General features: G+C 37.5%; 3 protein-coding genes across 3 annotated transcripts; 2 read left to right on the top strand and 1 right to left on the bottom strand.

Annotated features, from left to right (window-relative positions):
• The first annotated feature begins 329 nt into the window (after window positions 1-329).
• Window positions 330-3,327, top strand: LOC130739016 (uncharacterized). The gene is made up of 3 exons (XM_057591228.1): window positions 330-460; window positions 558-776; window positions 2,630-3,327. Exons 2-3 carry the CDS (start codon window positions 594-596, stop codon window positions 2,894-2,896), a joined length of 450 nt encoding a protein of 149 aa, XP_057447211.1. The 5' UTR covers window positions 330-460; window positions 558-593; the 3' UTR covers window positions 2,897-3,327.
• A 642-nt stretch (window positions 3,328-3,969) lies between these two features.
• On the top strand, window positions 3,970-6,397 carry LOC130739015 (hevamine-A-like). Its single transcript, XM_057591227.1, has one exon. The coding sequence runs from the start codon at window positions 4,047-4,049 to the stop codon at window positions 4,944-4,946; it is 900 nt and encodes a 299-aa protein (XP_057447210.1). The 5' UTR covers window positions 3,970-4,046; the 3' UTR covers window positions 4,947-6,397.
• A 4,819-nt stretch (window positions 6,398-11,216) lies between these two features.
• On the bottom strand, window positions 11,217-23,027 carry LOC130739014 (golgin candidate 1). Its single transcript, XM_057591226.1, has 21 exons — window positions 22,786-23,027; window positions 22,381-22,458; window positions 21,762-21,817; window positions 21,063-21,683; window positions 20,909-20,971; window positions 20,660-20,737; window positions 20,348-20,551; window positions 19,613-19,669; window positions 19,443-19,517; window positions 19,290-19,361; window positions 14,375-14,437; window positions 14,169-14,267; window positions 13,899-13,976; window positions 13,705-13,773; window positions 12,839-12,886; window positions 12,667-12,762; window positions 12,505-12,581; window positions 12,084-12,129; window positions 11,904-12,002; window positions 11,763-11,807; window positions 11,217-11,673 (listed from the first exon to the last, which is right to left on the bottom strand). The coding sequence occupies exons 1-21, from the start codon at window positions 22,811-22,813 to the stop codon at window positions 11,602-11,604; spliced, it is 2,124 nt and encodes a 707-aa protein (XP_057447209.1). The 5' UTR covers window positions 22,814-23,027; the 3' UTR covers window positions 11,217-11,601.

The following is a 23,027-nucleotide window of genomic DNA, read 5'->3' as shown; positions in this document are numbered from 1 at the left end:
CTCTACTGCCACACCCTCCACCACCGCCATCTCTACCACCATCATCACCACCACCCTCCACAATATATAATTGTATCAACTTTAAACGATGTGATAAATTATACAGTGTACGACCAACACACTATATAATATTAAATTTTTACCAATTCTTATCTTATCAGTCATACTATCAGACCTAATACAACTATCAGATCTAATACAATAAGACTTTATACCATAAAACTACCAAACAAACCCAATAGATCAAAACATGTATAGGGACTAAAACAAAAAAAATACATCTAAATGCAAGGACTTAAAACACATTAAATCAAAAATAAAATAAACTCAACGGCGTCGTTTGATGGTACCACACTATTACCCTAACTGGTGAACAACTTCACTCCTGTGTGTTCATTGCGTGCTACTCGCCGTCGAAGTGGAGCTCCCATCGCCGGTGTCGCTCCGTTCTCCGGTGAAGGTATGCCTCTTCCGACCAACCCAACATTCACCATTCATCAACGTTGATTGCATGATTCAATCAAAATTCTCGATTAACTGCAATTTGATGCACGCAGATTGGTTAGGAAGAACAAGAACAATTCAGAAAAACGATGCCTCCTTACGATTGTATGCTTCTGTTCAAACCCCATGTGGAGAAGGAAGCTCTCATCGATTTGGTAACGAGGGTGGGGAAGCATGTTTATAGAAGAAATGGGGTTGTCACTGATATTAAGAGCTATGGGATGATTCATTTGGGCTATGGTATTAAGAAGCTAGATGGAAGGTTTTATCAGGTGAGGAAGGTGTTTTCATGGCAGTTTATGCATTTGGTTACTGGGTTTTTTAGATGAATCAATTTTAGTGTATATATATATATATTTTTTTTTTTGGTGAAGGTTAATTTTGATTCTGAGATGGTGTTTGATTGTGTGTTATGCATGAACCATGTTTTTACCATTTGTTAGTTGAGCTCATTTTGGTCAAACCATAATACTATAGGTGAATTCTTCCTCTTTTTGGGGTTTTGGATTTGAGTCAAATCCTCAATGCTTATTACTGGTGTTGTTATTTGGGTTGTTTTAGTGTGTTTGGGTTTGTATCTACTAGGATTTTATTCGCTTTGGAAAGTGGGATGAAGTTTTCCTAGGTGAAAATGTGGAAGGGAAGAGGGTGTTCAGGTTGTTTTGATGCTTTCAGAACAAGTATAAGTAGAAGAAATTCATGAGTCTGTCTGTAGAGAGAATCAGGTCTAGTTTTTTGCATCGCAATGAGTAAAATGTGCTATTAAGTCTCTAAAAATTGAACGAAACTCTGATGAATTGTGTTGAATGTCTGTTCATGTTGCACTCAACTAGTATCCAAACGCACTTTTGTCATTAATGTAATGTAGGTTCATGTAGAAATGGCTTTGGTGTGATGTTAAAGGATTAGGGAAATGTTTCACATAGCTCTTTTTTTTTTGAACAGCCAAATTAATGTATAAAATAGAAAGTAGCATTAAGGGATGCTACAAACCCAAGTACAAAATGAGCACCAGAACAGAACAGATAGAAGGAACAAAAAATAAAAGAATACACGGGCCAGCAAAGTGAGAAAGCGCTGGATTAGAGAAGCCAGCTAGTGCCATCAAAAGGGAAGAGTAGAGGGGACCCTCCATGAGTTCCCTGTGCAGAAACCGAGCCCTTCACCTTCTTAGAAAAACAGGACAGATGTGAATTCTGTCTTCTGGTGGACTGTACAGAATTGGTTCAGTGCTTCCAGTTAGAGTGTATACCCAAACAGCCACTTGGGTTGCAGTTCCAGTCGTAAGAAGAGTAACTGAACCCTTTCTTTTTGCATTGAAGCCATTTCCAGGATCTGAATTTCACTAGTTCTACTACCTGCTCTACATTGGCTTTCCTTCCATTAAACAGAATTCCATTTCACATAGCTCTTGGTTTGAGTTAGTTTTTTGTAGAAGTTTTATTTGTTTGATGTGCTTTTTATTTATAAGCTAAATGGAATTAATGGGGAGCACTAGGGGTGCCTGATAGGATCCAGGGAAAGCCTATAGTCAATGTGTATGTTAGAAGGTCAGCTAAGGGTAAAGCTGTTGATGTTAGTGAGTGAGTTATGGGGTCACTCTTGTAATAATCCAGTTATTAGGGACTGGAAGTGAATTAGTCAATAATTGTAACACAGCTTATAAATAGCTGTCAGTTAGAGTTTGTTATTCAGTTTTCTGGTTAGTTGAGTTGTTGGAACTGAATTGTGGAATTCAGTTGGTTCTCTCTCTAGGAAACGTGTATCTCTCTCTCTGTTCATCTGAATAAGATTCTTCTCCATTTTCTGGAGAATTCTCATTCTGTTCTTGAATTTTCTGTGCAATTCAGATTACCAGTTCTAACAGTGCCCCAACCCATTACTAAGATATGAGATGATAAAATTGACAATTGCATCTCAGATGGAAAAGTGACTTGCAACATCTTATTGAATATTCTAACTGTGGAGTGTTTATTAGATCTTCTGTTTCCTACATGCTGCTGATAAGAAGTTCAGCAATTTTTTTTAGTCTGCTTTTGTTTCGAAGGACTTGCATATTTTTCTCCAAGTTTGAATGAAAGATTTTATGTAATGTGTTGCCATTTTCCGTTTTAAATGGATGTAGGGTCAGATGATGCAACTGAGCATGATGGCTACGCCCCAAATCAACAAAGAGCTGCATTACCTAAACAAGGAAGACCGGCTACTGCGATGGCTTCTGGTTAAGCATCGGAACACAAGCTTTGGGCTTGACTTCCTCGCGGAGGAAGGTAGACAAGAGCTTAGCAAGTTCTCGGAAATGAGAACTCTTGATGGTGGGGACGAAGATGATGATGATGATGATGGTGATGATGAGTATGAAGTGAATGAAGAAGAGAACAAGGTGAACTAATAGATACTCGAGAATTTGTTTATGTCCATCTTGAGAGGATAAGACCATTGTGCCTTGTAGGTGCCAAACATGTGCTTGTTTGATAGTGCTAGCTAACAATCAGACATGGTCAGTGGGACTTGAAGTTGTTATTTAGTTAACTTTCTTGATATGCTAAAAAAACTTAGTTGCTTGATGAAATAATTGATTTACAAATATGGTACTCTTGCCCATGAATCTTTGAACGGTTGACCTCATCCAAGACACTTGTGGTTTGTGACTTTGTGTTAATATCTCGAGGGAAACAGTAGTTGCTACTTGCTAATAGATACTAGCTAGTAGCTACTTGAATCCATCTTGGAATGTAATGTTTCATGCAAAAGAACAAATTTCTTAAGGCAATTTCTTTGGTACCCTTTCAAAATAGAAGGGTTCCATACCCTTTGCTTTGATTTGCCATGGTTTCATTTGTAATAATTTTTTACAATTTGCAACTTAATCCTTTATTATCTCAATAGTGAGCTGCAGGGTACTTACCGGAGCAATGCCCATTTCTTAGTTTATTATCTATGCACAAACAATGTAATATGATTTGATGTTTACATTATATGTTTTTAGTCCCTATAACTAAAATTGCTTAACCATGTGTTAGTCCCTATAAAATATGGGTCATTTGGTTTTAATCCCGACATTTGATTTTTAAGGCTTAAACAGGCCTCATCTATATCACCTGTGTAGCATCCTACGCGGCGTTTTTGATCTAGCTTACCTAAGTAGATACTAAAATTAAAGGACCTTTATTTTACAATTTTATAGAGATTGAATACAGATGTAAGCCAACAAAATGATAGCTTTATCTTCTTTTATTGATTCAAGTTGATAGCTAGTTTGTCTGTTTCATTTGACCGCTACTTCAATATCATTCTTGATAATTGCCAAGAGATTGGTATAAATTTTGAACGTTCCTCACACGAATTCAGCATCAATGATTTTTACTCTATGAAAACGGGTGAAAAAGTGACTTGCAAGCCACGCTATTATGAGCATAAGCTCCAAAGTATTATCGGGTTATGAACATTATGTTATAAATGCAGTTCTACACCAGCAGTTTTGTGCACAGATGCAGACTAGTTCTATTTAAAGAAAGTCCTTAGTTATTGTCCATTTAGCAATGGTGTTGAGGTCACGAATCTCAATCTTATTCTTCTCCTTAACACTGTTAGTAGCAGTAGCAACCGGTTCTAATAATGCTGGCAAAATTGTAACCTACTGGGGCCAGAATGGTTATGAGGGCACCCTGGCAGAGGCTTGTGCCACAGGGAACTATGAATATGTGATCATAGCCTTCCTGCCAACATTTGTCACTGGCCAGACTCCCATGATTAATCTAGCTGGTCATTGTGACCCACATGTTAATAATGGGTGCATTGGCGTAAGCTCTGACATTGAGTCGTGCCAAGCCAAAGGCATCAAGGTCCTGCTCTCTTTAAGAGCAGACACAGGCAGCTACCCACTTGCATCCGTTCAGGATGCAAGTAACGTGGCAGCTTACCTTTGGAATAACTTCTTGGGGGGACATTCATCGTCTCGCCCACTCGGTCCTGCTATCCTTGATGGAATTGACTTTGATATTGAAGGCGGATCGAACCGTCACTGGGGTGATCTTGCTAGGTTCCTGAAAGGGTATGGCAAGGAAGTGTACATAACCGCAGCTCCTCAGTGCCCGTTTCCTGATGCTTGGATAGGCAATGCTCTCACAACCGGACTTTTCGATTATGTTTGGATCCAGTTCTACAACAACCCGCCTTGCCAATACAATACTTCTGGGGAAATTACCAACCTTGAAGATGCGTGGAAGCAGTGGACATCAAGTATCCCTGTCAGCAAGGTATTCTTAGGGTTACCAGCTTCACCAGAGGCTGCAGGCAGTGGATTTATCCCTGTTGCTGATCTTATTTCCACGGTGATTCCAGCCATTAAGGGTTCTTCTAAATATGGAGGTGTGATGTTGTGGTCCCGGTTCTATGACGTTCAAAGTGGTTACAGTTCTGCTATTAAGAGCCTTGTTTAAAATCAAATTACTAGCTTATGATACGAATTATATTTGTATGGACATCAATGAAATATTTACATCAGAAAATATGCTTTAGGTGGAGAACAAGCGAAGCAATTATACTTATTAGTACTAAATAAGTTTAATACATCAGAAGGCCCCTGAATTTGTAAAGGGAATCAGTTTCAGGGTCTGGAAAAATTTCGCATCAAATTTGGTCCCTAAGAAATTTTTTTTAATTCAATTAAGGACAAAGTGTGTCTGATGCTGAAGTGGCTTCAATTTTAGCCTACTCAACTTTTCCACGTGGCATTTTAAATTTTTTTAATTAAAAAAATTCCTAAAACTTAAATTTTTAAATCCAACTCATATATTAAAGAATAAATAAAAAATAAAAACATAATAAAATCTCTAATGTAAATAAAAACCTAAATCTAAAAATAAAACAGAACGTTCCCTGCAATCTTCCTCACCTCTTCCCTCTCCACCATTGAAAACTCATAACCACACCAAAAATCCAGAATCCTGAAACAACACCCCAACCCACCTCAACACCTCCAAACCCACACAGCACCACCATTTACCCACCCAAAATTTCATCTTTTTCAGCCAGCAACCAGCAAAACCGAAACCCACCCCAACCACCACACCCAACCCTTTCTTGTTGTCATTGCCAAACTCAAGCTCTCCTTGCTGCACCTTTGCCGTCTCCTTGCATCAATTTGTCCGGATATGCTTCGATCTGGGCCGAATCTAGGTTGGTGAGGTGAGGCTGAGTTCGGATTTGCATGTGGATTGGGGGCGGTGGGGTTCTGGTTGTCTTCAATTTGGGGAAAGATTGGGATTGAGTTTAATTTGGGGGTGAAAATGTTTTAATTAGGGATTGGTTATAAGGATTATTAGATTAGATTCTTGCTGCAATAAAATCAGTAGAGGCAAACAAACCTTCTGGTGCTAAAGGTGTGTACTGGAAAAGCGCACAAATATGCTCAACAATGGGACCATCAGTTAGGTTAAATATCAGGGACATGCTTAGTTACAAGCTTCAATCAGAATAGAGCTCCTGTAAATGCTTGTTTTGATTTAGTCAGTTTTCTGGGTTCAGTTGTTTGATCTTGCCAAATACCTTGTCAAAGATGTCACCGAAGTTGCAGTACAGGGATGAACAAGGGATACTTTGGTGGTTATACTGATATCTGTTAAAAATCACCATTTAATGTATGCACACAACATAGACCTTGTATTACTTTATAACTAACACCAGAGATTTAATTAACTAACATAGACCTTGTATTTCTAGGAACCCAATTTGATGCAAAATTTTTCTAAGCCCTGGATTTGATTCCCTTTACAATTACAGGGGCCTTCTGAGGTATTAAGCCTACTAAATATTCAAAAACTTTCATGTATAAGTTAGAAGTTTTATTATTGTATGGAGTAACTTAAGACATTCATATACCCTTGCTGTATACTCAAATATTTTTCTTTCATATTCTGATGCATTTTCTTAGTTTTCAAATAAAATAAAATCAGCACTTTTAATTAATTATTCATTGAAATTTTAACTTTATATTAAACGTAAGATAATTACAAAAAAAATTATAAAATAATTTAGAGTGAAGGGATGACTAGGATTGTCTACCGGACAAATTCGGTCAGATTTGAGCCAATAACGTTAGCTTTGTCGGGTGAAAAACAACACAGAACTCAAACCACCACCGTTCAATCCGTGGTTCTGAGTTGTTTGGATTCAGTTTGTGTGGGTCACGATTTCGAAGAGTGGGTTTAAACAGTTTAAGATTTGATAAAAAAAAAAGGGTCAAATATGTTTTTGGTCCCAGTGAAACTAGGGACCAAAATCAAATCTCACCTAAAACACAGGGACCAAAACATATTTAACCCAAAAAAAACAATGAAAAAAGGGAGGACTAGGGTGAGGGGGTATTTTATATCGCTTCTAACTTTTCTTCTTCCAGTGTCAGTATGGGACTTAGCTCGGTTCTTCCTCCGCCACCATCTATCTCATTCTCAAGTAAGCTCCTCTCTCTGTGCTTCAGTTTTTTTTTATCTCTGAATCTGCTCCTTTTTTGTCCTCTGCAATGACTTTGATTTTGGGGGTTCACAGTTTTAGACAGATCTACCATGGTTAGGTTCTAGGCGTACGGTCTCAGCGAATAGGAAACGCTTCCTTCATATCGCCCCATATAACGGTACACATTACTCAGTATTAATGTTAAGCATGAGGTGTAAGTGTTGAGTTGAGGGCATCATGGGGGAGTTTGGGTAATTTATTGGGTCTAGACTCTAGAGAGTCAGGGTATTGATGATTTGATTGAGAGAAGTTGGAGAATTAGATTTGGCACCCCAGGTACTAGATCTAGCACCCCAGGTTTTAAAAAAAATGCGAGAATTATCCTCCGAAACTTTAAGTTCTAGAGTACTTCGGAACTTTAACTTTCGGAGTACTAACAAACATGAGGTGTTAATTCTAGTATCAAAGACTTTGGAAATTTAAGTTTTAGAGTACTTCAGAACTTTAACTTTCGGAGTACTTAAGAAGATGATATTTTCGTATTTCCCCACTTTAAAGTGGGGTGGCAAATCTAATTCCCGAGAAGTTGTGGTACTTGGAGTTTCATTAAGTCTATAACTATCACCTGGTTAAATATTTTCATTAGATATTGGTCTATGACTTGCTGACTCTGTTCCATTTACTGTCACCATTAGAGCATCTCCAATGCAAGGTTCTTAGTTCTTATTTTTGAGCTAAGAACTGAGTTCTTAACCATTGGAGGGGATGTCGTGTAGTTCTTAGTTCTTAAAAATAAGAACTAGGTTCTTATATAAGGAGTTTTGCTTTTTGAGTTCTTAGGATTAAAAATTATTTTTTCTCTCTCATTCAAATTACTTTATTACTTTATGAGTTTGTTTTATTACTTTATAAAAATAAAAAGTATAAATAATGTGGTTGGTGGGACCAAATGAATAGTGCTAAGAACTAAGAACTCATGGTTGAAGCAAAACTGCTTGAGAGTTGCTTAAACACATGTGGCAGTACGAGTAGGGGCGGATCTACCTTGTGTTCAGGGGGTTCAATTGAACCCCCTGAACAAAAAAAAATTGCCCTTATTTCCCTATATAATTTTTTTTGAACCCACTGAAAATTTTAAATTATACTAGTAGACTAAGTTTTGCACCTATTTGCACCAAAAATCCACCTATTTGTATCAACTATGACTTGTATACTTTCTGATGTATAAACATATTAAAGTAGTTTTTATATTTTTATCGATGTGTTCATTTAAAAATTTTGAACCCCCTGACCCCGGGGTCCTGGATCCGCCACTGAGTACGAGCCCACATGAATAGTGCTAAGAACTAAGAACTAGCATTGTAAATGCTCTTAGGGCCATCAAATTTCTTCCCATAGTCTGGGGTGTTTGAGGGTTTTGGATTATGTTTAATATGAATTTGCGTTCAACTTAATTTGGAAGAATTAGTATTAAGGAAATTTTCAAAGAATTTATTTTATGTTTGCCACTATATTTAAAACTTATTCAACAATTTTTTTTGTTAGTGTAGGCTTTTTTCTTAATTTTTTGAAAGTGTTTCTTCATTTGTGTTTAATGTGTTTCTACTTGCCGCTTAAATCACTGATATACACCTCAATTACGTAGAACAAGTTAATAAGGCTAGCAGTGATGTTTTAAGTTTTGAGTTGATATTAAGTTAATTAATGTTTCTTCACAAATTTATTTTGATGAATGATTTATTAAAAGTGAGTTTGGGTTTTGTAGACAAATTAGGAGAATCAATGTCAAGCCATTTTAGAAGACAAAAACATTATGTTGATGATGGGGCTTACACATCATCATTTAACTCGAGTACGTCAATCGATTGTTCAGAATATGAGCATGCACAACCATCAGCCCACCCGACGGGCCATAATCAACCAAAAGAAAGGCCAAAGCAAAATAAGGTAATGTGTCTTCTAACAACTGCGATGTGTTAGCCGCTTTTTTGAAGAAAAAAAATGATTTGATAGCAGAATTTGAGGTACTGAAGAAAAAGGACCAGGTTTTGAAAGAGGCTTCGAAGGATGTGAAAGTGTAAAATTACCATTTTAAGGCATTTTGTGATATTCTTTTGAAGGACACATCTGAGATGAATGAGGAACAATTAGTAGATCATAGGGCCATATGTACTTACATCAAGCGCCAATTAGAGAATAGGTCTAGATCAATATTGTAATGTTATAGTTCTAATTTCTTTTTGTGTACTAAATCAATACTGTAATTTGCTTCTGATCCCTTACTATTGCAAGAGACATGATGTCTCTTTACTAGATGTAATAATACTTGCTTTGAATAGTCAAAAGTTTGAGCTAGAGGTCGGTTTAGATTAGGATGACAATTTCCACCTAAAGATGAGTATTCTCGTGGGATTGCCCCGTTTGGGTCCCCGATCTTGGGGAATATTTCCCTGTGGGGATGGGGACGAGGACGAAAATCTCCCGATAAGAATTTTGAGACGGGGATGAGGACCATTCTCCCCGCCCTGCGGAGTCCCCGTCCCGTATATATAAGTTAAGATAAATATTGAATTACTTATGATACAGATTTCACATTTTAGATGAGTTGAATGCTCGAAATAATACTTTGGGTGTTGGACTTCAAATTTTTTATGAGTTGAATGTTGTAATTTACTGTTCATATTGTTCATTTTGTAGACTTCACACATTATGTGATGAATTTTATTTAATTTTATTTAAACTTTATCATATATTTATCTTGAATTTGATATAGTTGCATTGTCACTTGTAGTCTTTAAATTTATTGCTAAGTTTTGTGTATTTTATATTCTTAATTTAAAATTTTAATGACATGTTAAGATCCCCGTAGAGATCAATGGGGAGATGGGTAATGGGGAGGAATGGGGACGAGGGGAATGGGGATGGAGACGGGGACAAAAGAAAGATGTGGGGACGGGAGAGGGACGACACTCCCCGCCCCCACCCCGCGCGGGTGCCATCCCTAGTTTAGATAGCAGGTAACCGACTCATTTCACTACAAATATGAATTTTTGTATTTGTTTTGAGTATGTGAAAGTGAAAAAAAACAGAAAAGGAACAAAAGGAAAATTCTATTATACGATGGAGAGCTAAAATAAGGAGAACCTTTAAAGAGTCTTTTTAAAGAACATTTAAAGAGTTACTCATAGAGCAATTGAATTCCTCTTCAAAATTTAAAACAAAAAACATGAGACAATTATACTAGTGATTTTAAACTTTTGTATTCAACCATTTTTTTTTCACATCAATTGCATTTCTTTCAAATTAATTATCTTAAAACTAATTATACTACTAAAATCTAAAAATCAGACACAAAGTTGATATGGAAAGTTGCATATCCATAAATAAGATATATCTAGAACTATATTTTAAAATGGATTCTATCTTATATCATTCAAAAAGAATCAATTCTTTAAAGTCATATAAAATAGGATTCTCAAATACAAATGAGGACTGCTATTTAATAAGAAGAAGAAATCTACAAAACACAAGAATGATTATGTTACAGAAAATAATTGGTGTTAAGTAGAAAACAAAATGATTACTTGCTAAAATTTCTTTGTATATTTAACATAGTGCGATCAAATTCTAAATGATTTCAGGTTTAGCCTTAAATCGAAATAAGTTTGTATAAGCTTTTGATTGTATGTATATCTTCATTGTCAGATAATTTGGTTTAACTAATGTTTCTGCCCGTCATTTTGATTCATAAATTAAAGTCAACAAGTAACTTATTTCCATCTGTAACCAAAAAAAAAAGTCAACAAGTAACTTACATGGATAGTCATGCCTACAAAACAGTACTGCCACAAAAATGTATATTATTGTCTCAGGAAGCAATTACTAACATTATTTGCTTCAAAACAGTTACTTCATTTTCATTGTATAATGTATGAGCAAGTACATCAAACTAATTATAATTATATGTATAATTACACTGTTGATCAAAAATTGCTAAAAAACATTATATGTGTAAATTAAACCTTGTCGCTTAACTCAACTATAGTCTATAGGTACATATATAACAGATGACTAATTCGAATAGAGATCATCTGAACTACTTGCCCTGTGATTTTGAACTTCAGTCAATAATACAATCAAAGGTTGCCTTGTTTTGATATTCCAATGCATATGCTATAATGAGCAATAATAAGATTTATTTTAGTCTGGTAAATACAACTATTGGTCATGCAAGTGAGGCAATAATAAATGAAGGATATCACAAAAGAAATTTGTATCTATAGTTCTTTACCATTGTTTCTTACAACTGAAATACATTTTCGGAGGAAAGAAAAAAGAAGATCAATTAAACATGATTAAACAATTCAATCCGCAGGAAAGTCTAGACAGGAAAGTGATTCTGCCACCCGTTCAATAATATCATTCAGCTCAGCATCCGATTTTCCCGACTCCAAGCTGCAGCAGAAGATACCTGTGTTGACCTTGCTCTTTTGGTTTTCATATGTCAGTAATTTGCGGAACCATTATCAAGCCACCCTAAGCACTCACAATGCAGCCGCACAAAAAATATACACTTGAAAATATAGTCAGGAAACTATTAACACCTGACATAGGACCTAAATGGTATACTTAATATACAACTCATGGTAAGTTCTGGTTAGAAAGCCCCATAGCTTCTGCAACTTCTCTTGTAGAAATAATGTCAGCTTGTTCCTGTATAGAGTATTAAAGAAAAACCAGAGTCAGAAGGACATGATTGCAATAATCTATAGTATATATAGCAATCAGCTGAGTGTCTTTACCTGAAGACGATGCAAGAGATACATCAAAAAGAGATGTACAAACACCTGTTGCAATTTCTCAAGGTTAGCAAAATTCAAATCCTTCAACGGTATTTCATCTCAGCTATTTAATATTTTGAATATCCAAGGAACCAAGCTCACCAAGTAGAAAAATAGACCAACTCGGGCCGTTGGATAACGCCAGAGAAATCTTGTGGCCCTGACAGCCCCTGAATCTAACAGTTTCACTGCTTTCTGCAACTGCACGAGGCATGCCAAATACTAAGTGAACAACTAAACAAGGAGAATGTAACTGACATGAAATATGATTGTTGTTTGTACCTGAATACTCGCACCAGCCAGATGTCGGTGATGCAAAGGAAGAGGCCTGCAATCAATTACTTCATAAGATAACTTTCTACAGATGGTGTAACCTTTTGGAGAGACAGAGTATACAGCAGAAGCCAGAAACATGACCGAGTAATTAACTTAACATAAAGTGATCATAAGCACACCAGAACTACTTTACCATATTTCGTGATGAACAAATTTGAATATGAATTAAAATATAAAAATGATTTGACGCGAAGATGTGAACAAACGAAATCTACAAAGGACCAATGCAATTTAACGGGCTGGCAGGAACTTCCCTATCTACTGGCACAGAACATGACCGTTGAGGCTGAAGTTCATGGTTTTTTTGAGTCAAATTCATCACAGAGGAATAAGATAGATGCTAACATAACAATAAAAGAAAACATACTCAAGGGATTTTATTTCAGTCTCATCTTCCCATGATGACGATGCTCGACGAGAAACTCTACTTCTTTCAACATCCGCCTGTTCAGCAGGACAGCGATGTCAAAATAAAAAAGGATACAAGTCAAACTAATAATCAAGCAGCCAAAGGAACCTAAGCACATACCTGTGCTTCTTGAAGACGCTTAATTTCCTTCTCCAGCTGGAACTCTGTGGCAGCTTTTTCACTGACCATGGTTTCTAATTGCGTTTGTTTGTAGTACTGCAATGAAGATAACACATTAAAATTTATTGAAAATCACAATACTTGCATGAAATATAACCATGACACAATTTACCAAAAGGTCAGTCAGTTCCCGATAGCGTTTCTCCAACTCCATATGCTCCTGTTAAAAGAATATGATGATGCTTAGAACAGGCACTATTCCAAAATTACCATCACACCAAAACATTAAAAAGTAAAATGGTTCAACTTCAAAGCCTACAAAAGAATAGCATGATAGGCTGGTAGCATTTGAAGTAATATTCTTATAATCACTCCTCTCAGGTTGGTTGCAGACAGCTATAAAGTTTAGCAATGGTATTGGTAACAGAGAAATGTTAACAATGCTCCTTTTAACACACTTTGTTATGACATCTCACGCCGGCCCTACTAATAGAGAGCTGGCCCAGATTATTTGTGAAACTATACTCGATAATACCATTAGAAATATATGCACCTTTAGTCCTTTATACCAGGAATTGACTCCACTCAAATTCAGAGGTACAGTTCCATCTAAAATAATATATCAACTTATCAAGTAACCAATGTTCAAAAAAATTTCTTCTAGCAAAGTAAAAATTGCTAAGAAATTTACTAAAGGGATAAAAAATATACCAAGTTCAGGAAAAAGTATCATTTAACCATTAGATGATAAATAAGTAACCACTAGTTGATTGTTCCGTACTAGAGATGGTTTTATTGGCAACTAGACCACTTATCAACTAAAACTACAGAATATGTTGCAGCCCACGAGCACATGTATAATGTATTGAAACTTAATTTCACTAGTAATGCAGCAGCAGTATGACCGTTAATTAAGTCTAAGCCCTGCCCACTTAAGAAACAAGGAGGTTATATTAATTTCTATATCCAACTAATGACTTCAATTTTAAACATATCCGGCAAGAGAGGAGGCTCACAAAGAAACAACAGGATTATTACCTGACGTGAATAATGCTCAGCATCCCTCTTCATGGCAGCCATTTCAACTCTCATTTTTTGCAATTCAGCCTGAAACAGTAAATCCAACTTGTAATGAATAATAGGAAGCACACCTTGACTTGGAATTGCACGACTGGATAATATTATCTCCAATAAACCTCATTAGGAAACAGTTTCTTTTATTTATTTTTTACCTCCAAGGAAGATAGCTTGCTTTCAGCTTCCCTCTGTCCCTGACGTGCACGCTCCACTTCTTCCTGCCATGCCTGCATCTGAATATATCAAATTGCAAGGTTATAATTCCATAGGGATGAATAACAATCAGAGGTATTTTAATGATTGCCACTCAAGAAGAGGTTAAACATCTTACTTGATATATTCAGATGACTTAGTAGAAGGTGTGAAATATAATGAATTTGCAAAACAGACTACTTTCTCTCAATAGTCTGTGACTCTGTCTATACCTGAATTACTTGATTTGCCTCTTCCGGTGACTTTTTTTGTTCACGGCGCAAACGAGCTTCCATATCTTGCAGTTCTTGATTTAAAGATGAACATTCAACCTGATAACAGACGTAGCCAAAAAAATCAATAAATCTTTATTTCTGAATAGTAATCACTAATCAGTGTTCTTCTTAAAAAGGAAATAAGTAACTATTTTCCTATGTACCTCGAGAAGTGCAACCTTCTGCTCAAGTTCTGTGGCCTTTGCTGTCCTTTCATCTGCTATTCTCTGAAAAGGGAATCAACAAACAAATCATCGCATATGTTTAATTAACATTGATGTCCATAATAATTCTCATATTAAAACAGCTTTAAAGGGGAATCATAGCAGCCCTATCTGGTTTATCCTTGTGGATTTGATCCTATCATTCATGATTACTTCGTATGAGCAGATGACCCTGTTTTAAATTTAAACTAGCAAGACATAAAAGACATCACTGATGTCTATATGATGCCAGTTGCAAAAATTCAATAGAAAGCTTGAGGGAAGAATTTTAAGACTTGTGTAGCAGCATCCAACAAGCTGAGATGATATTGCACCCCCCTGCTTTCAAATTTAATATATGATTGAAAGCTTTGGAAATTTCTGATGATGAAAATTATGATTGAAAGATTAAGCACACAAAACCCTTTTTGTATTCACAGAGGCTCAAATGGATGAAGTTCCACAACATACTCTGACACACACCAGTGCAATTATTATGAGATAGAATTGTGTATATGACCTTTTTGATGCTCAATAGTTGTAAGATAGGAGACTGTTAGTGAGAGTTAGTTTTAGTTAGGTACAGTTACGGGAGCTAAGGTATGTGGCCTATAAATGAGAGAAAGGGTTGAGAGAAAGCTATCCAGTCATTTGAATGGAAACCGGTGTTGTCAATCATCGATAGCGGTGTGTAGCAATCAACCCAAAAATGCTAGTGGTATAGCGCAGGGATAGCTGCTTATGAAGTTTTTTTTATACAGTACTAAAAAATGATAAAAATTTCTCAAAATTCATGATATTCATAATTAATAATAAAAACTATAAGGTGTCTTAAATAAAACATACAACTAAATAGTAGTGACCATCAAAAGTCAAGGTAACCAAACAGTCCAAGGCTTAAACTAAACTGTCCAAAAATAGACCAGACCCTCTAAAGGCAAGAAAGGAAGAAAGGCACCAAGGAGTAAGGGTTTTCTCAAACCATACCCTTTTCACTTTTCAGTATATTTCTGAAGTGAAAACCCAAAAATACCGCCAAAATGCCCTAATGTTAACTTTCCGATGGCATTTTTGAGTTTTGTCGATCCCACCGAATAGCAGCCAGATAGCGCCGCGATGACTGCTATTACCTTCAATTTAGCAGCCGCGAAGACTGGTACACTAGACTGGGATGCTACACAGCAACTAGGAGTGGTCATGGGTCGTTATGCACCACTATAGCACCTATCGAAAACCTAGGTGGAAACTGAGGCCTTATGGTAGGGAGCTCAGACCCTCAAAGATTTGCTGTTAATGTGTTTTGTAGTTGTAACCATGAAGATTTTTCCTATTCTGAGTAATAAAATTTCAGTTCCTATCATTGCGTTATGTCAGCATGATAGGAACTCAAGGTTAGGGGTTAGTTAGTTAGTTAGCTATACTTAGTTAGTTAGAATGTTATTGAGGCATGTAGCCTATAAATAACAGACATTAGAGAGTTAGAGGTATCTTTTAGTTCATTTTGGGTTCTGGGGCCTAGGAAGAGGGTGTGGACTCTCTTGAGATTGAGTGTGGACTCTTTCTCTTGTACTCTGCCATGATTCTCAGTTTGGGAATTAGGGTTTATCATCAATAAAACATCTGGTTCTAACACTGGTATCAGAGCACCGATCTTGGTGCCTGAACCACAATTTCTTTGCTGCGTTATGGAAGAGACAAAGAGCAAGCTGAGAATTTCAGAGGAAATAACAATTTTCGGTGGAGATGAAGCTCTGGAATGGATACAGCGTTTGGAGGTTGTGCTGAGAGGAGTTTCAGAAGAAGAGAAGCTGCAGGCTTCAATGGAGGCTTTAGAAGGAAGAGCTCTTACCTGGTTTCAATGGTGGAAACGTTGTAATCCGAATCCATCATGGGAAGGGTTCAAGATTGCAGTGGTGAGGAGGTTTCAACCCTCAAAGATTCAGAATCCATTTGAGTTGCTTCTTTCTCTGAAGCAAGATGAAATGGTGGAAGATTATGTGAAAGATTTTGAGAAGTACGTGGGTGCTCTCAGAGAAATTGATCCTGAGTTTGTCACAAGCATCTTCTTGAAAGGATTGCGTGAGGAAATACGAGCAGAAGTGCGATCTTCTGAACTTCACTCTCTTTCTGAGGTTTTTCAGGAAGCAATTCTGATTGATCAAGAAGGGACAGGATCGAAGGTGGATTCAGCACCAGAGGAAAAACGAACCTTTGAAGCAGAGGCGTCGCCGGAGAATCCTGAAGCAGCGGAGGACGAGCGAGTGTTGGGGGAGGTATCGCCAGCGAATTTGGAAGCCGCGACGGAGACAAATTCAGCAGTGGCGGAGTCGATTCAGAACCTCAATCTTGAAATAGAGGATGAATCGGAGATGGTGGCGGAGGAAGAGCGAGTAGCGGCGGTGGCAATTCAGAGATTCGATCTGGAAACAGAGGGTGAACCAACGATATTGAAGGAAGAGCGAGGTTTTCCGGAGGCCAAGACATTAGTCTTGAATCTCTCGACGCCGGAGAGGTCGATTCGTCCGCCGGCGAAACCACCGAATCCACCTGGTTGTGCGCTGGATATTGCAAAACTGGAAGAGGCAGAGTTGTGTCCCCTTTGGAGTTGTAGGAGGGTGGCGCGACCACTTCCACCACCGGCGAAACCGCCGGAGTTGTGGCGTGATGGCGGCTGTAACGTGGCGCCGCTGGATCTGTCAAGCTGTGAGGGGATCGGCACTCGCGGGCACAGTGCAAGGACGGAAAGGGCAGAGATCAAGGTTTGGACTTGCAAGGCAAAGGGGTCAAGCCCAAATCTCAGATTGGAGAAATTGGGCCATACTGATGATTGGGCCCAAATTAGTGGAGGGTCTCATTCAACCCGGGAATTGTTTTCCCAATTACTGCTTGTTGCTAATAGCTTGGAGTTGTACCAAGTTCCAGACTTTACAAAGTATTCAGTTGTTGTTCCTCATGCACTGAGATTTGGTATCTGGGATTTCATAGGTACTGAGATCAATTGGCTGAGGTGGAAATTGGTTCAGATTAGGCATGAAATTGGTTCTGGACATGCAATTGGGGTGAATAACGCTATTTGGATTCATGACGTAGCCATGGTAATGACAGTGGTTGAACTCCTTGAGTGTCTTCATGCTTTACAGGTTGAAGCTAGTTCTGTGTATGAACATAGGGTGAGGAATATTAGCTTGGAATTGCTAGTTTTTGAAGAATTTCCTGGCTTGCTACTTCAAAGGTCAATTGACAACGGCAACATCTATTTCAGTGATTCTGGGGTTTGGACCACCAAACCACACAAGCCTTTACTTTTCCAAAGGGACCAAAGCTATAGGATAGAGTGGTATTCAGTTCCAACATTTTTGCTTCACTGGCAGCTAAGTGCTGCGCCATTTCAACCTCATGCTTTTGTTGAATTAGATGCTGAATTTCAAAATTGGGGCTTCCTAGGTGCTGAGTTCCATATTCTGACTTGGAGGACAGAGGAGCTGCTTAATGGTTCATGCACAACTTGGATGTTATGTTACATGCAATGGGATCCAGGTGGAAGCTGTGATTATTGTCACTTTTGCATAGCAGGCATCCTTGTTCAATGTTCTAATTTGCTTTTGGTTCCTCACCTTGAGGACAAGGTGAATTTTCAGGGGGGGAGTATTGATAGGAACTCAAGGTTAGGGGTTAGTTAGTTAGTTAGCTATACTTAGTTAGTTAGAATGTTATTGAGGCATGTAGCCTATAAATAACAGACATTAGAGAGTTAGAGGTATCTTTTAGTTCATTTTGGGTTTTGGGGCCTAGGAAGAGGGTGTGGACTCTCTTGAGATTGAGTGTGGACTCTTTCTCTTGTACTCTGCCATGATTCTCAGTTTGGGAATTAGGGTTTATCATCAATAAAACATCTGGTTCTAACACAGCATTTCTGATCTAAATACAGATTGGGCAGTTTTTTATGTTTTAGGAGGATGCCTTATCCTCATTTATTTTGCACTTCCCTTTTTTCCTTCTTAATACTTATTTGTCTATACAAGGATGCGAAAATGTGATCTGACCAGCACATTGCAGCTTGAACGTGGTCAATAAAACCTGATTTCAGAGAAAACAGGCACGTCTAAAAAAGAGGTCGCAGACCCAAGTGTAACAGGGCTATTGATAGCAGCCTGAAAATCATATCAGGCCTGGATACAAGTATCTTAAATAGATGACAGTATTATTTTAGAAAAAATTCTCTAGGATGATAGGCGTTCTGAATTGGAGAAGAAAGGTATTGCAAGTAACAGTTCTGAATTAATGAATTCAGATCCGGATATGGTCTGTTTAAAATGTAGAAGGAAGAAGAAAAACTGAAAAGTCTCTAGACAACTTGAAGACTGCCCTGTCTGTCCAATCCAAGCCCAATTCCCACCTTCCCTCTAATCACACTCCCCCTGGCTATACCATTCCCTTCCCTCCAACTGACTAATGCACATGATCTTCTTCGCACACCACTGCCAACTAGGCAATCAGTTACACCGTCTCTCTCTCTCACACACACACAAACACACTTGATTCAGAGCCTCGCAGCCCTTTCCCCTCCTCACGTACACTTCAGTTATAGTGGGGTTTTGAGCTGCATCATAGAATAAATTTCCAACTATGCTCAACTATGCTTAAAATCAAATTACATGTTTTCTGCACAAGCTCTTGATTTCAAAGTTCAAAGATAGAATTTATAAATTTTATAGTCAGCGAGTATATCAACCATTAATGTTGTCATTGTCAATTCCTGATATAAAATAATGGCATAAGCCAAACATGACGGGTAGACCGAAGAGAACACAGTTCTTTTAATAGGATTTGCTTGCACCCCATTTAAAAGTTAAACCACAGTAAGTGCTGACATTACCTGTATCCTTGCGAGGGCTGTAGATGACTCAACTGCTCTATGCTCCAATTCTACTTGTCTTTCCATAGCAGCCTGCTCTACCAATCACACAGAACCCCTAAAACAGATGTAGAACACTGGATCATATGAAATAAAGAATTCCAAGTTACTGACCATTTTGGTAGCATTATGTGCAACACGCTCCTCTTCTGCTCTTCGCTCAGTAGATGCTAGCTCCTCTCTTAGAGCCTACAAGAACAAAAGTTTTATGACATGAACTTTTTCATATGAAGAGGACATATCATACAAATAGGAATCTTACATGCGGAGAAGAACCTAATTACCTGCATCATCCTTGTCTCTGTTAGCTCTCGATTTCTCATCATAGACTCCATGTTTGCCTAATAAGATATGAACAGTGTTACCCAGGCCTCGCAAAGTTATAAATAACACCCTAATGCATAACTATATTGAAAGAGCAGACGAGAATGAAATGACTTATCCCCCATGAATAGAAAGAAAATGATTAGGGAAATTGGAATAGCTAGATCACCATGATATACAGTCCAAAAAGTCTATATAGCCAAAGATTTTCACAAATCATTGAGTTAAAAGGTTCCCTGACATCTTCTAAGTGAGTAAATTTTAACACACTGCATGCAGACAGACAAACTCCTGCAAATGGATGATTGAAGCTAACAGCTATAACATAACATGTGTAGCAAGCGGGTCATATTAGGAAATTAGTGGTAGTTTTTTCTGGATACTGGAAACAAATTGAATATGTGAATACGCATTTCTAGCAAGTTGTAACTTGTAACCCATATCATTCATAGACAAAAAATCCTAGGTAGGCAAGAGATTGGAGCAAGAGATTATTCAAACTTCAAATGATATATGAAGTAGGAAAGATTGTGTATAAAAATGTAAGATGCCGAAACTCAAGCAACTCAATACGTTTAAAAACTTCCACAAGACCAAAGCAAATGGTGCAAAATATAATTCAAGTGGAAACAGTAGTTGCAAGGGAGAAAACAAATTATTGCAAGACAAGTTTGAATAAATTAACTAAGAAGAACCTGCATGGAAGCTAGATTTCCTTCTGACAATGCGGCTTGCTTCTTAACTGCTTCCATGGAACTCAAAAGTGCCTCAATTTCAGCATTTTTTGCTGACAAGGCATCAGCCATATTTGATTCAACTCTTGTCACTTCCCTTTTACTTTCTGACAAATTCTTCTGTAGCTGTTTTATGCTAGCCTCATATGATTTACTCAACTCTCTCTGTAAATTTAGAGATAATTTAGTAATACACCATCGGAACTGTTTCTATTTCAAGAATGTAATGAGAGCTTCTAGTCCTTTATACAGGAAGCAGTAATAGCGCGTCACCTCTGCAGTTAGAAGTTCCTCTAACTGTGCATTTTCAGATTTGTACTCTTGAAGGCGGGATGATAGTCCAGCACAGACCTGAGAAGTTATAAAAATATCAATCCAGCATCTACAATAAGCAAACAGAAAGAATAGTAACAACATATTTTTAGATTCCAGAAATAATCTGCAGGATCTGCCTCTGATCAGGCTTCTCCTATTGAAAGAAACTTTAGCTAACAGGAATGTAGGTTTAAACAAAATTCTTACCCGAGCTAACCTTGCCTCTTTAGACTGACCAGTAGATTTTGTCGTCTTAAGCAATCCTTGAGCCTGTATACCAACTAAAAAAATTAGTCAGAAGAAATTTTAAAGATGTGTATATTAAGTAATAATGAATAAACTTCTCCATTATAAGTGCTACCTCATCAAGTTGATCCTGTACTTTCTTTGGGGAGATGTCAGTTTTATGGTCTTTATGGCTCTTCTGATTCTCAATAGGTTCAACTTTTATAACAGAATCTTTATGTGCAGTCTCACTATTAGGAGCTAAGTCAGAAGTCACAGATTCTGATTTCTCTTGATCCATATTTTGATTGGCATCTGAATCTCCAGACTTGATAATTTGGCCAGAGCTAGTGGTGGGTTCATCCTCGGGGACTTTGATTCCCTTGGGAGCTGGAGGAGGATCCACCTCATGACTATCTGAAGCATTCTCTCTGGTAGGTTCACCATTTGCAGAAACAGTAGCAACTTCACCAGCAGTATCATCTACTAAGACTTCTACATCATCTGTGTCATGTTTGCCAACATCATCGGTTAGCATTTCCGATAATGATGTGCCTAAAATAGGTGATGTTGCATCGGTAGTTTGCTGCTCCTTCTTTGGTTGGTCTGTAGATACGGAAGCATCCCCATCATTTTCAGCGACAAGATCAACTTTGTCGCTTGGAGTTGTTACATCCACCAATGCTGCAGGAAATCCACTGTCCTCCTTAGTAGCATCAGTAGTTATACTTGGTGAGTTTGATTGTCCGTTTTTAGTCTGTAAAAGCTCATGAATACAAGTTAGATGTCAGCATTACATGAACGTTATCTGGGGATAGCAATGCAGTGGCAGTACCTTAGGTTTTCGTTTTGTCCCCTTGCCTTGAGATCCTTGCCCATTAGAATTAGAAGCTAATTTTATAAAGGAACAACAAAACAACTGTAAGCACTTGTTACAATAGGATAACATATAGAACTTAATACTTATATCTGAGGATGCTTGATTTATTTGTTTTTGGGTTTATAATAAACCACCATATGGTAGATACACCACCTTGAAAAAAAAATGTTTCTTGTTTAGCTGTAGTTTGAAAGATCGTGCTGTCAACAATACTTTCCCCCAACCCAAGTGATGGCCAATTTCATGAAACACTTCAATTCTATCTCTAAAAAGTTCAGAGTTGAAGAATCAATCAATCAAACCATACCTCTCTCCGACTTATAAGTTTATTTAAATATTTCCATCCTAGATGTTTTTCAGTATTTGCTTATATTAACTAACCTAAAAAGAGAGAAACGAAATAGTAAAATTGCAAATCAGATTTAAGGACTGCCAACACTAAAATATAGAACAAGTATTTACCCTTTGAAACTCTAATATTTTGATTATATTGGAAGCATAGCATTACAAGTTACAACAATAAACCCAGGTCCAATTACAGATAAAGTATTCAATGGCGGGGAAAGAGCGAAACCTGGAGATTTAGAATCAGACTGGTCCTCTAAGTCAGTGGCAACCAGTTTGGCTCTTCGATCAACAACTTCGAATAAATCTATTAAAACAAATCCAAAATTTAGGTCAGATTTGAGCTAAAAAATGACACAATCATCAGAAACCAGAGCGAATGGAAGAAACTTGTGGTCCAATCCAACACTACAAAAATGCATCAACTGATACAAAACAATAACGATACAATAGACGCAAGACTCCTAATACACAATGCATTGAATTTACACATTAGCATTAACAATCTATCTATCATGATTCATGAAGGTTGTATGATCAAATCAATCAAGCATTGAGATGAGAAATACATAATAATAATTCCGAGCTCTGAGAAATTGCTAGATTGAGATTGAATTCGAGATCCGTTGGTTACCTTCAGCGGCTTTGAGCCACGACGCCATTGCAGTTGCAGGAAGAAACAGTGATTGAGATTCGTATGGCGAAAGTGTTCAGAGATCGAGAACTCGAGGTTCCATGGAGTGACGAAGAAGATTGCAGAATTCTGCTTTGGAATCAAAGATCACTGCCAGTGCTCGCGAATAGTATGGAAGAACCGCTTCTATGTCGGAATCGGGTGTATGAGGTGCTACTCTGTGCCTTTAACCACCGAATCAT

This window comes from Lotus japonicus, chromosome 2 (genome assembly GCF_012489685.1).
Source record: "Lotus japonicus ecotype B-129 chromosome 2, LjGifu_v1.2".
In the NCBI taxonomy this organism is placed as follows: Eukaryota; Viridiplantae; Streptophyta; class Magnoliopsida; order Fabales; family Fabaceae; genus Lotus; species Lotus japonicus.
The sequence above is the reverse complement of the archived record's forward strand: the minus strand, read 5'-3'. Positions and strand labels throughout refer to the sequence as shown.

Coding starts and splice junctions, on each gene's coding strand:
- LOC130739014 (XM_057591226.1), bottom strand. CDS start 22,813: ATGGCGTCGTGGCTCAAAGCCGCTGAAG. Junction 21,684..21,761: donor GGACAAAACGAAAACCTAAG/GTACTGCCACTG, acceptor GAGCTTTTACAG/ACTAAAAACGGACAATCAAA. Junction 20,738..20,908: donor AAGAGGCAAGGTTAGCTCGG/GTAAGAATTTTG, acceptor ATAACTTCTCAG/GTCTGTGCTGGACTATCATC.
- LOC130739015 (XM_057591227.1), top strand. CDS start 4,047: ATGGTGTTGAGGTCACGAATCTCAATCTTATTCTTCTCCTTAACACTG.
- LOC130739016 (XM_057591228.1), top strand. CDS start 594: ATGCCTCCTTACGATTGTATGCTTCTGTTCAAACCCCATGTGGAGAAG. Junction 777..2,629: donor TAGATGGAAGGTTTTATCAG/GTGAGGAAGGTG, acceptor AAATGGATGTAG/GGTCAGATGATGCAACTGAG.